The sequence below is a fragment of the Danio rerio genome, chromosome 10 (genome assembly GCF_049306965.1).
Source record: "Danio rerio strain Tuebingen ecotype United States chromosome 10, GRCz12tu, whole genome shotgun sequence".
Taxonomy (NCBI): Eukaryota; Metazoa; Chordata; class Actinopteri; order Cypriniformes; family Danionidae; genus Danio; species Danio rerio.
This window is the reverse complement of record NC_133185.1, coordinates 17,324,837-17,341,608: the sequence shown is the minus strand read 5'-3', so window position 1 is coordinate 17,341,608 and position 16,772 is coordinate 17,324,837. Positions and strand designations below refer to the sequence as shown.

The 16,772-nt window shown below is 35.0% G+C and overlaps 2 protein-coding genes across 2 annotated transcripts; both read left to right on the top strand.

The window, feature by feature from the left end:
* The first annotated feature begins 8,209 nt into the window (after positions 1–8,209).
* Positions 8,210–10,022, top strand: cldn23.2 (claudin 23.2). The gene has a single exon (XM_068223923.2). It carries the CDS (start codon positions 8,288–8,290, stop codon positions 9,056–9,058), a length of 771 nt encoding a protein of 256 aa, XP_068080024.1. The 5' UTR covers positions 8,210–8,287; the 3' UTR covers positions 9,059–10,022.
* A 2,997-nt stretch (positions 10,023–13,019) lies between these two features.
* Positions 13,020–14,971, top strand: cldn23.1 (claudin 23.1). Its single transcript, NM_001386714.1, has one exon. The coding sequence runs from the start codon at positions 13,057–13,059 to the stop codon at positions 13,897–13,899; it is 843 nt and encodes a 280-aa protein (NP_001373643.1). The 5' UTR covers positions 13,020–13,056; the 3' UTR covers positions 13,900–14,971.
* Positions 14,972–16,772: the final 1,801 nt, after the last annotated feature.

The window sequence follows — 16,772 nt, the reverse complement described above, 5'->3', positions numbered from 1 at the left end:
ATGACCACCGGCGGAATACCGCTGTTTGTTATGAGACGCAGTTTCAGTGTAAACTTAGTAAAGGCGAGCTTCTTTGGCGATGATATGTACAGTATTAGATTTGACTTTTAGCGGACATTTGCGCTGAACACGCAGTGAATGCAACGCATGGAGATTCGGGCGCCTTCTCCATGAAGCGCGTACTCGATTGATCTCAGCTGGTGGATCATTATTCACCACGTGACGTGTCATGATCGCTCTCATCTGCACCTCAATTTTAGGTGGGGTTTGCAAACCTGTGTGCTTTAAGTTTTTTACTCTTCTGCCGTTTGCATTTCCCGTGGTCATAAAAGCTCCTTCCCTGTCATCTGACAGCGGAATACCTTGAGTGATTGACAGCTAAAATGAACCAATATAGCGGCAGGGAAGAGCGATTCAGCATGTTTTTACAAAAAATCAAAACAGGTCGCACTACAACCATTAATTATAAAAATTGATAAATAGATTAATTTTCGGGCAATTTCGAGCCCTGTAAGATGCAGGATGTAGCTGAGTGGCAGGCAGGGGCGGGAACAGCTTACCTTGGTTCTTCCCGCCCGTCACAGCGTCTAACAAAGGGGCGGGGTGCGTGGTGACGTCACCGGCATCCCCGCTCCTTTGTTTACACGGCGGGCGGGGAATGCCAGTGACCGCTGTGTACGGATAGAATCAGCGGAGCTGGAAGCGCTCTCTCTCCCCGCTCCGCTGATTCTGTCAGTGTACAGCGGTCGGCGCGGGCCACAAAATATTGCACTGAGGGCCGCAAATGGCCCGCGGGCCGCGAGTTTGAGACCCCTGTTGTAATGTATTTCTGTAACATTTGTTGTAGTGTGAAATTATTAGGAAAAAATTATCTTTTGATTTAAGTTAAAGTATGTTTTATTCTTTATTGTAAAGAGAAAATGTGCATTTACACACAAACAAAAAAAAACTTTTTATAAAAACATTGTTTAAAAATGTATTTGAGGTTTTATATTTACTGAAAATAAACTGACACATTTTGGATATACTGTAGCAAAATACCTTTAAATAGTTCCTGAAGGAACTCATTTGACACTGTTGTACAAAGTGTATTGTCACTTTAGTGGTACCTTCATGGACTAGATTTGTACCTTCGATTTAGGTACAATATTGTTTCTGCAGATTTTAAAAAACAATGGTACATTTTAGTTTTCCATGGTACAAATCATGTCCTTAAAGGTACAAACTGCAATGGTACACATTTCGTCACCTTGGAATTATAAGGTTCTGCGTTCTAAATGATTTTGTGATATTGAGCCTCAAAGTTTTTGCATTCAATAAAGCAAACACTATGTCTGTAACATTTTTTTTTAAATAGAAAGACTTAAAATGTATACACGTTTAAAAAAAAAAAACATTCTAAAGATGTAAATAAGTTGTCATTTAATAGGAATTTGTCAATAACTCAATTTCGACAATTATGTCAGATAGAACCTTATAATCCTAAGGTGACGATTTGTTTCTTTGTCTTAAGATACAATTCTGTTCTAAAAAAAAGTACTGCCCCAGCAACAAGGGTTAGTACAACACTGTCCCATTTATTTCTGAGAGTGTGGTATACAAACTATAGGCTAATGAATACACAAAAAAAGTGTGGTTCTTAAGGGTTACATTAAATATAAGAGAAAAGTTTAGAAAATCATCAATCCCATATGAAAAAATACTATAGGTTACGGTAAATAATATAGTATTTTTGAACCATCATAATATAGTGTATTTCACTGTATATTATATTTACAACAATAGTATCTGGATGCAGCCTTTATGGTGCAAGCTCAGTGATGCAATGTCAGACACAATGCACTCAATGCACACAATGACGTCACTGGTTAGGGGTGGGGTTAGGTGAGCGCATTAAAAAGCATTGGATGCAGCTCAGATTGCACTGCACCAGGTCTGCATCCAGACTCTCATTTACAACACTGTTTGTTAATGCTACAGCATCTATTATCAACTTTAGTGAACTTATAAACTGTATTACTGTAGTGTAAATTAGTTTTTACCACTGTGGTACAGGTAGCAGTTGTTGCATTATTATTAGTAACTATAGAGTTACCACAGCATATTAATTTAAGCACTGTTCTATAGATTCAAAACGTTATAGTGTCTTTATGTGGGATGTTAAAGGTTTAAAAAATTATGATCAGCTGCTAAATATAAAAAAAAATCATGTGGGTTTCTTCCGGGTGCTCCAGTTTCCCCCACAGTCCAAAGACATGCGACATATGTGAAATGAATAAACTTAATTGGCCGTAGTGTATGAGTGAGTGTGAATGAGAGGGTGTTTCCCAATACTGGATTGCAGCTGGAAGCGAATCTGCCGTGTGAAACATATGGTGGATAAGTTGGTGGTTAAATCCACGGTGGCGAACTCTGATGAATAAAGGGACTAAGCCGAAGGACAATTAATGAATGAAAACAACAGATTTACTTTTTTTTAAAGAAGTCATCTAATCACTTTAAAAACAGTTTTACTCACTTTTCAAGTAAGGTCAACTAATCGCTTAAAAACAACAGTTTTATTCACTGTTTAAAAGTAAACTAATCGCTTGAAAAATAAAAGGTTTACTCCCTTTTTAAAAGTAAAGTCAACTAATCGCTTAAAAAAATCACTTAAAAAATAACAGATTTACTCCCTTTTTTAAGTAAAGTCAACTAACCACTGTAAAAACAACAGATTTACTCACTTTTTAAAAGTAAAGTCAACTAAAAACAACAGTTTTACTCCCTTTTTAAAAGTAAAGTCAACTAATCACTTAAAAAATAACAGATTTACTCACTTTTTAAAAGTCAAGTCAACTAACTGCTTTTAAAACAACAGTTTTACTCATTTTTTAAAAGTGAAGTCAACTAATTGTTTTTAAAACAACAGTTTTACTCACTTTTTAAAAGTAAAGTCAACTAATTGCTTTTAAAACAACAGTTTTACTCACTGTTTAAAAGTAAAGTCAACTAATTGCTTTTAAAACAACAGATTAACTCACTTTTTTAAGTAAAGTCAACTAATCGCTTTAAAAACAACAGTTTACTCACTTTTTAAAAGTAAAGTCAACTAATTGCTTTTAAAACAACAGTTTTACTCACTGTTTAAAAGTAAAGTCAACTAATTGCTTTTAAAACAACAGATTAACTCACTTTTTTAAGTAAAGTCAACTAATCGCTTTAAAAACAACAGTTTACTCACTTTTTAAAAGTAAAGTCAACTAATTGCTTTTAAAACAACAGATTAACTAACTTTTTTAAGTAAAGTCAACTAATCACTTTAAAAACAACAGTTTTACTCACTTTTTAAAAGTAAAGTCAACTAATAGCTTTTAAAACAACAGTTTTACTCACTGTTTAAAAATAAAGTCAACTAATTGCTTTTAAAACAACAGATTAACTCACTTTTTTAAGTAAAGTCAACTAATCGCTTTAAAAACAACAGTTTAATCACTTTTTTAAAGTAAAGTCAACTTATCACTTAAAAAATAACAGTTTTACTCACTTTTTAAAAGTAAAGTCAACTAATTGCTTTTAAAACAACAGATTTAATCACAGTTTTAAAGTAAAGTCAACTAATTGCTTTTAAAACAACAGATTTACTCACTTTTTTAAAGTAAAGTCAACTAATTGCTTTTAAAACAACAGTTTTACTCACTTTTTAAAAGTAAAGTCAACTAATCACGTAAAAAATAACAGGTTTATTCCCTTTTAAAAAGTAAAGTCAACTAATTGCTTTAAAAACAAATAATTTACTCCTTTTTAAACATAAAGTCAACTAATTGCTTTAAAAACAAATAATTTACTCCTTTTTAAACATAAAGTCAACTAATCGCTTTAAAAACAACTAATTTACTCCCTTTTTAAAATTAAAGACAACTAATCGCTCTAAAAACAAATAATTTACTCCTTTTTAAACATAAAGTCAACTAATTGCTTTAAAAACAACTGTTTTACTCCCTTTTTAAAATTAAAGTCAACTAATCGCTTTAAAAACAACTAATTTACTCCCTTTTTTAAACGTAAAGTCAACTAAGCACTTAAAAAAACAAGTTTTACTAACTTTTTAAGGGTAAAGTTAACTAATAACTTTAAAAACAACAGTTTTACTCACTTTTTTAAAGTAAAGTCAACTAATCACTTAAAAAATATTGGATTTAATCACTTAAAATCACTAATTACTTTTTAAAAGTAACTAATCATGTTTTATTTACTCATTTTGCTAATACAATACCATTTATCAAATATTAGTGTACATTATCTCACACAGTATATTTTGCAACTACATTGATTACAATGCCACAAAACCCAATTAAATGTAAATACATAAGTAATGTACATAAACAAGTTTTCCTGTAAGCATATACAATTCAGCTTATAGAATAAGAAATGCTAACATGTTGCAGTCAGTCATGTTGGCAGATCATAGAAAGAGACAGTTTAGTCAAGTTGATCCTCATTCCAAACCACATTCCACGATGATCTGTCAAAATATGTCAAGATGTGTGTAGAAACTCATACAGGTGGACCTCAGTCAGAACAAAGTGCATGTTGACTTTGTTTTGCAACTAGATGTACCATGGCATTATGGCGATGATATCTAACATCTAATAATACAAAACAGAACAAGCCGGTCAGAACACTAAAACCTAAACTTCCGCAAAGGCTATATTTGACAACAAGACTCTGAAACTAGCTTAACTATAGAGCTGCAACCAATATACTGTATGCTGGTTTAAACTGGTCTTTTGAGCTGGAAAACGTGTTAAAAGTTTAATATGGTGAATGAGTCAAGGATACTTGCTTTATAGTTTAAATAGTGTAAGCATGTGTAAGGGTGTGTTCTGGAGTTTCAGAGTCAACGTTACAGTATGTTTAGGATGACATTTCAAACATGCTTGATAGTTTCGAGTGCATTTCCATCCGCATTTCTACATATATGCAAAATTAGCTCCTTTTTCAAGGAAGAAGTTCTCAGGCAAACTCAAGTGAAGTGTTATTTTAGGGTCATTGTTGTATTAGCTTTTATTTTTTTGTTGTGTTACTATAATTTATGCTTTTTATGAAAAATGTGGGTTAATGACAAATAAAGGGACACTGTAAAAACAAAATCTGTAATTTTAAATAACAGCCGTTAAATTACAGAAATTTAGAGTAAAATAACGGCTGTTAAATTACAGAAATTCACTGTAAAAAAACAGACGTTAAATTACATTAAATTTCTATAAATTTTAATTTCTGGTCAATTTCTGTAATAACGTCTGTTATTTTACAGTAAATTTCTGTAAGTTAACAGCCGTTATTTTGCGTTTTTATCCAGCACCCCATATTTATATTCCAGTGTCTATTTTTCCTCTCTGAATTAAAATATGTCCTGTTTTTTCCTGAAAATAATTTTGATGATTTTAAAAAGACTTTTAGTGTATGTAAAAAGTGTGCACTAAATGCAGAGTCTACAGCAAAAACAGACAAAGTATTTCAGCAATTTTCTACAGTTGTTTTTTTATTTTTTATAAACTTGTTAGAAATGTAGAAACATAAAAATAAACCCAAGAATAAAACAACAACTATGGATAAACAAATTACAAACATTTTAAGCAATTATAACATTTTACACCAAAGCAAATGCTGCCATTTATAAATTTAAGAAAATCTCAAATAGGGGAAACAACTTTGAATGAAACCATAAGGTTCCTCATAAAATTAACAATCATAAAATACTGATTTAAAATATATGAAAAAAAAAACTTTGCAGGACCTACAGTGCAAGTATAGAACAGTAGATGATGCATAAAATACAGCTGTTAAACCTAAATAACCTATCAGTTATTTAACCTATCTATTTCTAACCAAAATCCTAATTGTACAAATAGCCTCGGGCCCGTAGCCTGAGGGCTGATTGGGGTGTGTGGTCGGTTGGTTTGAAAGACCCACCCCCCTCCGACAAAGTTCCAGAATTTGTCCTATGTGCTCATTTGTCCTATTTTGACTACTATTCTATCATAAATTGTAAAAACAGCCCATCAAAGAAGGCTTTAAGACAGTGAAATCCTTTGTTGGCTGTCATGACCATCATGAGTCCAACATCTGTGCAAGAAAACATACACTCTGATGAAAATTAAGGCATCTTTCACTACTGACCTACTGAATTGTTAAATAGAGAAAACATTTATTCTGAAATTTGGACCTTATTCATGAAAAAAGATCAATAAAAAAGTGTGAAGCACCAAAGACAGCCCAAATTAAAGTTATTTTTTATATAATCAGGCTATTGTTATCCATAAATTTTCAATTTAAAATTATGAAACTCCACATTACTATTGTTAATTTATTTGTTTATTTTTTATTTAAATAGCCAAGTTCGAACTGGACAAAGTTGAATGTGCTGGCCAGTTTGTTATTTACCTAATAAATAATCCTAAGACAAAAATAATAAATCCTTTTTTCTAATTATAATAAATTAGTATTTTAAAGTTAGTTTTTTAGACTTACCCCTTTCACCAGACTGGCTACAGGCCTAAGCCTACATATATAATTTATTATTACTCACTTTGTTATTAACCTAAAAACAAAATGTAACTTTAAAATGTGTTTATATTAGTTTAGAGAGCAACCAAGTTCCCCCCATGTAATCCAGCACCAAAGTGTCATACAAAGTTTTTATTATTTTTTGGAATGCGAAAAAAAAAAAAAAATTCAATAAGATATACAAAAGGGGTATATATAGTCTCACATTATAGCAAAAATGGTAAAATTTACAAATTCCTGTTGTTTTTAAAGCCTTTTTGTAATAGAGTTAGAAACAGTTTCAATTTCTCCTCTACAAACAAAAAAAAATTAATTATTATTGCTTGAGCTGACAATACAAGAACATCAGAACAAAGTTCAAGGAATCACAGACAGATCGTAAAAAAGGTCAATAATATACATAGTCATAACAAAAATATATATAATCACATACAAATACACATAATACCTTTAGACAGAGGGAAAAATAATAATAATTATAGTATTAATAATTCATTCATTTTCTTGTCGGCTTAGTCTCTTTATTAATCCGGGATCGCCACAGAGGAATGAACCGCCAACTGATCCAGCAAGTTTTTACGCAGTGGATGCCCTTCCAGCTGCAACCCATCTCTGGGAAACATCCACACACACATTCACACACACACACTCATACACTACAGACAATTTAGCCTACCCAATTCTCCTGTACCGCATGTCTTTGGACTGTGGGGAAAACCGGAGCACCCGGAGGAAACCCACGCGAAGGCAAGGAGAACATGCAAACTCCACACAGAAACGCCAACTGAGCCGAGGTTCGAACCAGCGACTTTCTTGCTGTGAGACGACAGCATTACTTGCTGCACCACTGCCTCGCCTAGTATTAATAATAATACTAAAAATACTAAAGTAAACAAACTAATTGAAACAAATGAAATTACAAAGACACTTAAACAAATAACCACAAGGAAAGCAATTTAATTCTTAATAAGATGAAGTGATTTTAGGAGGGAGTTCAATTCTATTCTAAAATGAGCAAAGGATGGGTAATTTGCACATTTTTGTTTGTGAATGAAAAATTTGCCATATAAGATAACAAAATTATGATGTGTTTCAGAGGTTTATATTTTGGCATATTAAAATAAAAAATGTCTTTCAGACAAAAACAGTTCACAGGATTGGCAGAATCAAATATATGAGAACGTAGGAGTAACCAAAACTGCATCAAAAAACATCTATCTTCTCTGCTTGCTGTCAAGCTGTCACTGTTCAAAAATGTAGAAACACTATAATTTACCGGATAAATTTTATGTAAAATTTTAAAATGTAAAAGTCTTTTGCCTTGTTGGAAATGCAATATTTCCCAGGTAAAAGTCAGGTTCTATTCCAGCCTATATCCTCACACAAGGACCTCCAGTAAAACTTTCCTCAATAATTTTTTCTATCAAATTGAAAATTTGGACGCAGAAAGCTATTGTCACATTTCTTATCTAACAGACTGTCTCCTCTAAAAACCTACAAAGTCTCCAAACCCGCGTGACGTCACCGCGGGTGGGCGTGGTCTACAGGTGTGCCTCAGCAGTCCGTCGAAACTTGGAACAGTTTAATGTTGACAAACGCAGACAGTCACGTGACCTTCAACAATAGCCAGATTAGATGGGATCCTCCCACATGAAGTTTCAGGTTCCCTGCTACTCCTAAAACAAGCCTGAATCAAACTCATTCATTCCCCCTTTTTTCCCCACTCCCCAAATCGATTATGAGAACACCTGGGATTTTTATTTTCGGCATGGTGCTAGGACCTTGCGGCTGGATCTTGGAGCTCGTTTGCACGGTGGCACCAGCCTGGCGCACGATCAACAACATCAGCGGGGAGTCAATCGATCTGGTCCTCCAACAAGGATTATGGGACATCTGCAAGACTTACTCGTCGTCCCAGAACATCCTCTGCGGGCAGGTCGACACGCAGTACTTCAGCGCGCAGATCATCACCATCGCGCGGGGCTTGATGCTGTCGTCGCTAATCCTCAACCTTATTGGCATCGGTGTGGCATCTGCTGGAGTGCGGTGCTGGACTGAATACCCGCAGTGGACAGTGGCTGGGGTCGGGGGTGTCCTAATCTTCATCTCCGGGGTGCTCACCATCATCCCGGTGTCGTGGTACACCAACATCATGACCACCATCCCCGCCGCATCCACGGAAGTCCGCGTCGGGTACTGCCTGGTGCTAGGCTTCATCGGGGGCATCTTGGAGGTGCTCGGGGGTTTGGTGATGTCTATCGGCTTGTGTCAGAGATGTGGCAGAAGTAAGCCAGCTGATAGGACGAGGATAAACGTGGTCAGGTCCGCGCACAACCCAATGCCGCCGCCGGCGCGCAGAGACACGGTGCCCAGTGTGAGCAGTTTCAGCAGTGCCAGCAGCGCGCCCTATTACTCCAAACACACCGAAACAGACTTCTACAGAGCCAGAAAACCGGACAGCAGACCAGTGAACGCTTACCAAACACGACCTTACGATTCAGATCTATAGATTAAAATCATAACTTTGAGGCATGCAGCCTTATAACAACCGTCATTACATCTGAACAAATTTCAGTTTGGATATATTCTTATGGATGCCCGTTTATATTTGGAAATACAGACAATTTTATTTAACATGACAACTTTTCATAATTGTGAAATTATGTACCTGTTAATTAGCCTAATAGTTTCTGTATTTTGTGTTTTCTGCTTATTTGCGGTTGTGAATTGCATTATAGGCCTACTAGATGTTGATCTCTGCTTTGTCGACTTATGTTAAAAATGCTACTCTACAATTCAACATAGACACTTTTATTGACATTTTAGTAGTTTTAAATAATGTAATGTGTAATAAATAAATTTATTTAGAAACAAAAGTTTGTTAAAAAAAAAAACAGAAATGTACACTGAAACAAGGATTCAAAGATGGTTCTTTGGATGTACTTAAGTTAAGTGGTTGTAAACAATTTATTTGGGCTGAATTTAAACAAGAAAAATGTGGAACACCAACCAAATTTAACTTGTGTGTTTAAATTCAACCCATAAAAATAGTTTGCAACAATTTTGTAGAAATAATTTTTCAGTGTACCGTTTTTTACAAGGTTTTTGTACCATAATATACAACAACACAGACAGTATATCACTTTAAACTATTAAAAATGTTTAGAAAAGTCTTACAGAAGTCATAAAAGAAGAAAAAATCCTACTCTTCAGGGTTAAAGCTGTTGAAAGGTCCCATAATGCAATTCAAAAGCATGAATAATCAGGAAAAAATTTAAAAACATGGATCACAAAATATGGAAAACTGCTAATTTACGAATATTTTTTACACTGTAGATGAAGTGCCTTGCATTTATATTTATTATAAAGCCTAACATCTGGGTTTCAAAAGCAATGTCTTGTTCATTTTATTCATCAGGATATAGATTTTTAATAGGCCTATCTGTTCAACGCATAAAGACAGTTTTGAACTCTAGTGTTGTTGTCTGGAATTGTGGCAATAAGTTCAACTTATTTTTAAATCAATTACGTTTAAAGCAGTAATTATTCAGAAAAATATATAACAGAGAATTTGACCAATTTTGGGGAACAAAGAGCAGATAAAAACTGATTAGCTCCATATACTTGAAGCACAGTCAGGCCAATTAGATGTACTCAGTCTCTTTACACGTTCAAAACACTCTATCTATCTATCTATCTATCTATCTATCTGTCTGTCTGTCTGTCTGTCTGTCTGTCTGTCTGTCTGTCTGTCTGTCTGTCTGTCTGTCTGTCCGTCCGTCCGTCCGTCCGTCCGTCCGTCCGTCCGTCAGTGTATATATATATATATATATATATAAATATATATATATATATATATATATATATATATATATATATATATATATATATATATATAGAACTAACTTTAAAACAAAATGCTCCCTTTGTAACTGGTTGGTTTGGTTCATGGCTTAAAACGTTTTAGTAAAGACCTCTGTTGGTAAAATCTTTTAGGCTACATGATAAGTCATAAATTTGGCATGTGTATCAATGCTTAAGTTCTTACAAGTTAAACTTAAAATTAAGAAAAGTAAAATTAGAAAAAAGTTTCCTGAAGTTAAATAGCCGTTTATTAGCTACTTTTATAGCCATGTGCTTCTTGTTAAACTTCAGTCAGTTCATTTCATGTTAACCATTATGTTGGTGTATTTTATGTGCTCATGGTCTGAATGTTTGTTCCCTATTTACAGAAAGGACATTGATTAACTAATTAACTAACTTCTTATGTTTTTCATGAACGTTGTTATTGTAAACTACTCAGTTATTGCAATTTGGCAGAAATGATGGTTGTCTGCATAAACTTTCTAGTCTAAGATTATTTCAAACAGCACTAACACCGTTATTTTGCTTTTATACTTTGCACTTTATATTGTAAAGCCCTCATGCTCTACCTTCAACGTGTTTTGTAGCACTAGTAGGCTAATGTGTGTAAATACATAGCTTATTAGGAACCTTTGCTGTTAAAATGCAAACATTCTTTTGAGGTTGTAAAACCACTTCACACATGAACAGATATGTGTGTTTGCAAAAATTGATGTCGTGACAAAACATGTAAATGAGGGTTCTTGTGCACAATAATGTTGTCATTGATTTCAACTCATTCATTTTAATAGAAATGACTGAAGGCTGTTTATTTACATGCATTATCATAATTGTGATGAATGAACAGTGTCTCAAAGCTAGCACATATGTTTACATGCATTAATATACTGAATGATGAAGTGATTAAATAAAAGGTCAGTTTATATGATGTGTATATTTGTTATTCATAACTATTTTATAATATACAGAAGTCAGAAACATAATAAAATATTTTTTATATAATATTTGGTCACACTTTATTTTAATGGTCCGTTTGTTGAATTTAAGTTACATTGCATCTACAAGCCAACTAATTATTATTAGATTATAAGTAGGCTGTTAGGTTGGGGTTAGGGTTAGTGTAAGTTGACATGTACTTGCAAAGTTTCTTATAGTCAGTTAAATGTCTGTTGAAGGAGTAGTATCAACAGATATTAAGCAGACAGTGTACTATTACTCAAATAGACCATCAAAATAAAGTGTTACTGAATATTTAAAATTATTTGCAAATGTTTGTTTCAAGTATGTAAACGCTAAAGCAGTTGCAAAAAATAATCAATTCTCAAAAAAATAAAACTTAAAATCGTTTGTCATAAATATACAAAACAGTTACTAATGCATAAAGATACAAAATATAAAACCACAAAAAAATCATTAATAAAATGTAATATGGTTACATTTTTAAAACGTTATGAAGAATGCTGGTTGCTGGTACACATTGACCTCCATATAGTATTCTTTTCCCCTAAAGTTGATGTGTTCTACCAATGTATTCTTCAAAAAATCTTCTTTGGTGTTCAACACATAAGAAAGAAACTCATAAAAGTCTAAAACCACACAAGGGAGAATAAATAGTATGTTTTTACTTTCATTTTTGGGTAAAGCAATTTAATTAACATTTTTGTCTTTACAAAAGACCACTGAAATGTTATTAAATATAAAAAATAGTTTGTATACCAAAAAAGTCAGGCATATTCAGGACAAGAATTACTTTAAAGCCATTTTTAAAATACTCAAGTATTGCAAAAAAGCTTCAATATACTAAATAAGTCATTTTAATTGTATTACGGGATGATAAAAATTCAACTCTAGTTAACAAATTTACTTATAGGAACATTTTAGTAGTTTGAAATAATATCATGTATAGGAAATAATGTATAAAGACATAAAAAAAAGTAAAATAACAGAAACTGTACTAGCAGCTTATCACAATGTTTTGTACCTTAATATACAAACCCAACCCAGACAATACATTACTTTATACTAATACATTTTTAATAAAGTCACTTTTTCCTACTTTTTAAGGTTAAAAGTTGTCAAAAGTATGATCAAGGTATGATCAAGCTATGGAATGGTCTACACAACAGCATCAGGAATGCCGCTTCTCTAGACAGAAACTTCAAGACTCACCTTTTTACCGTTGCTTTTAACTTTGGTTATTTTTATTAATTTAATCATCCAATTGTATTAAATAGTTCATATTTTATTGTTCTGCTTTGTTACTGTTTGCCTTAATAGAACTTTAGGTCTGAGAAAAGCGCACAATAAATAAAATGTATTATTATTATGAATTTATGGATATTTTTACAGTGTAGGATTGTACCTTTAATTGCTAAACAAATCAAATTGACCAACGTTTAACATAAAACTGTATCACCTTTCCCTCAACTATGTATCCCACAGCCCTGAATACTGGAATTCCGAGTTTGACGGAAATGCTTAGCAAAAGAAATGCAGCAGAAACCAGTTTGTGAGTTTGAAGGAGACATGCATCACCACACCCTTCAGATGCTAATCGCCTCCTCCAGGTTTCAGTGTGTTTCTTCTTAAGCACCAGACACACTTCACTCACCTCAGACACAGACAGCAGCTCAACCCTCAACCATGCGGACTCCGGGGATCCTGATATTCGGGATGGTCATGGCGCCCTGCGGCTGGGTCCTGGACCTGACCAGCACTGTTGCAACAAATTGGCGCACTGTCAACAACGTGCCAGGCTACTCTACAGATATGGTGGTGGGCCAGGGAATCTGGGACAGCTGCTTGACCTACTCATCAACTAGAACCCAAACATGCAACCAACAAGGCAACGACCAAATCTACTTCAAAAACCAAATCATTCCGATTGCTCAAGGAATGATGGTCGCATCCTTGATCGTAACTGCTCTCGGCTTGGTGGTGGCAACTCCTGGGGTTCGATGCTGGAGGGAAAAACCCAGATGGATACTGGCTGCGCTGGGTGGCCTACTTATTTTCTGTTCCGGTGTCCTGACCATCATTCCAATTGCGTGGTACACTCACATATTGACAAGCATCAATTCCACAATGGTCATAAGAAGCTCAACGACGACCCCTGACATCCGTGTAGGATACTGCATAATTTTGGGCTACATCGGAGGCATCATGGAGGTTCTCGGTGGTTTTGTGATGTTCATCGGGATTTGCTCCTGCTGCGGGGGACGGAATCGTGGAGAAAAGCCTCAACCCAAAACAACAGAAAGGCCTGTGCCCAGACCAACGGCTCAAACGAGGAGCTACAGACCAAGAAATGAGAGTCCAAGCAATTCCAGCAGCGTACCGTACTCGCAGAAGTCTCTGGACGATGACCTGGACTTCCCAAGAGCCAAAACCAGAGAGAGAGACAGAGGTAGAGGAACAGACAGAGGGAGAGATTTGGCATCAGTCAACGCATCCTACACTGGAAGGCCGTATGATGCTGATCTCTAGAGGTATTAACTTGGTTAAGACATACTGTGAATATTCCTTTACAATTTTGTGAGTGTTGATGACGAAGCTGTTTGAACAACTGGAGTGTAAATTCCTGGAATTGTTGTTACACCAGTTTTTTTTTTTTTACAATGTATAAGTACACATATTTTTGGAAGTATGTTTCATGAGAATACTAGCCTTTCTGCTTCTGTGTTTAACTGCAATTCAATGTCTTGTTTGATGTATATTTGTATGTATGAATTGTGAATTTTCTACAGCATTTTTTTACAAGTATACAAGTGTACTTTAAATGTTTACAGCAGTTACTGTTTGTGCTTTCCATTTGCACCCTGAAGCTAAAAAACTCTGAATTTGTACAATAGCAAAAAATGTAGGTTTAAAATCAGCTCTTGCACCTTAATGAACATATAATCGGTATCACATTAATATCGCAAGGTTCGATTTTATACCCAATGTCCTTTGAAAGCATTGAATGTGCAATATTTTCCATAGCTGCGGAAATACAGTACAAGCTAAAGTTAGTCATCATGGTTTCTGTAATGCAGTAAAACTAGTAATACTGGTTGTTTCAGTTTGATCTCCACACAAGATTATGGGTCATGTTTGAATTGTCAGGTGATTCATGAGTCAAGTGAACGATGAAATGATAGCAATGAAGAAGTAAACGTCTATGTTGTGTTATTTTCCTGTTTTTTTATTTGAAGAAAATGAGCGAGAAGCTGTTGTAGAACAATGAGCTGAGTTTGTACCTTCAGTCAGCATCAAAACAAACTTGTACCCGTTACATAAATTGACCTGCAGCACAAAACATGAAATATATTACGGCAATAAATTAGGCTAATTAATTATTAACTGTAAAACAGTTGCATGTGACAGCAACAAGGTGTAAATGAGGTAAAAAGCTTTCAGGAAGTAGGTGTAAGACTTTTTTTGCTGACTTTATTTTTCCTGTAACCTACCAGATTATGTTGTATTTTACACTGGGCTCAAGATTTGTGAGGTTTCTTAACAATCCAACTTTGTGTAAATGTTCTTTTCTTGTATTAAAGTACTATTTATTTAAAACAAATGTTGGTGTATTTGTTATGATAACAGATGGTATACGTACAGTATATAAAATATAGCTGCAAGCAGCAACAGGGTTCAAGCACTTGAGTACCTTAGGGCATAAAAATGTTTTTATCATTTAATAATCTTATTCAGTCATTGATGAAAAACAGCAGTTCATTTGCCAGCATTTTTCACAACTTGTGAACAGTTCTATTTCAACATTTATACACTTGTTGAATTTAAAGGAGGAGGCAGTTTTTGTTTAGGATTTTTGTGCTTTTGGGTATATTAAAACACACCTTTCAAATACTTTAATGATTTGATTGACAGCACTGGTTCTGGAGACGAATATACTCAGATCTAACACAGGTGCGTGCCTCATACTGTATGTCCAGAAATAAATGAAGCTGCAAGCACTTTGATCGCCCCCTGGTAGCTGGATAAAAAACAGGTCCTGACCCTTACATGTAAATGTAAGGGACTTAAACTAATAGTAAAACAAACCATACGCTAATTTCACACGGCCACCATTTTAAAACACGAAAGCGAGGCTGTGGTGGGAAGAAACCTGGAAGTATAGGATCAGCACAGTAAACGTTGAAACAACATGCTGTGGTCTTCAAACCTCCAGCTGTTGCCGCGATTTCAAAATGCAGATATGGTGTAAACTTCACTTTAATATTATTCGGTTCAGTTAATTTGAACAATTAAAAGCAAATTAGGCATCAAACAACCTCACAATCTCTTTAAGAGTAAAGGCCCGTGCACACCGAGACATTTTTTGCTCGCGATTTCCTTCGATGTTTAACGCCTTGTGACTAAATAAAAGGGCGCCAATGTGATTGTGCACACCAACGCACAAAACACCAGGCGCAAAAGCGTAATTTAAAAAAAAAACGCCTCATGCTCGTTTTTTTGTTTTTGTTTTGACGCGCGGCATCAAAACCTTCTCCACCAATCAGATCGGCACTTTTGTTCACGTGCACGGAGTTGCTGAAGTTACCGTAAACAGCACTAGGAGGCGCTCAATCGCAAAACTGTCAATGCGAGCGTACATTGAAGAAGATGCCCAGAGGCGATATGAACGTGCAGCTGCTTATTGCTCTGTGAACAATAATCATTTCTTCATCACTAGAGCTGGAGCTGCTACTTGAACCATCCATGCTTGTTCGAGTCACCAGTAACCTAAACAACAAGCATGTGAACTTCCTCTTTTCTTCTTCTTCTTTGTTATAATCGGGTGTCAAAAGCTTATAGTTGTGCAGCGCCATCTAACGTCAAAAGAGGGATTTAGCATACTCGTCTGCATGACGCCAGTGAAAAGCGCTTGGGTTTGAACACCGAAAAACGTCTCGTAAAACGCTGATGATAAACGCAAACTAAAAACGTCCCGGTGTGTAGGAGCCTTAATACGCTTAAATCCTCTTAGGTTTCAGTTCATGGCAGGAGGTAAACACCATGGGGACGCTTCCCTGCTTCAGCCTATGTAACCCGGTGAGTGATAAAACAATGGAGCCCTCTGTAGCAAACCCTTGTGTTGTCTTTAGCAGTGTTGTCACAGTACTGAAGTTTTAAAAGGTCCATTTTCTGCTTACATTTAAGTGCCGCCGAGCACATTCAGAAACAGCACTGATTTGCCATAGTGTTCACCAGTGCTCAACAGAAATGACTGTGATTGGCCCTTTAAAATGCATCGGAGCATTTTAAAGCTGTGATGATCAGTTAATTTATCAGAGGATCGCTCGCTTGTGTTTGCACTCTGTAAACAGTGGTGGGTGAACTGATGATCTTCTCGGCCAATCACAGTCATTTCTTTTGAG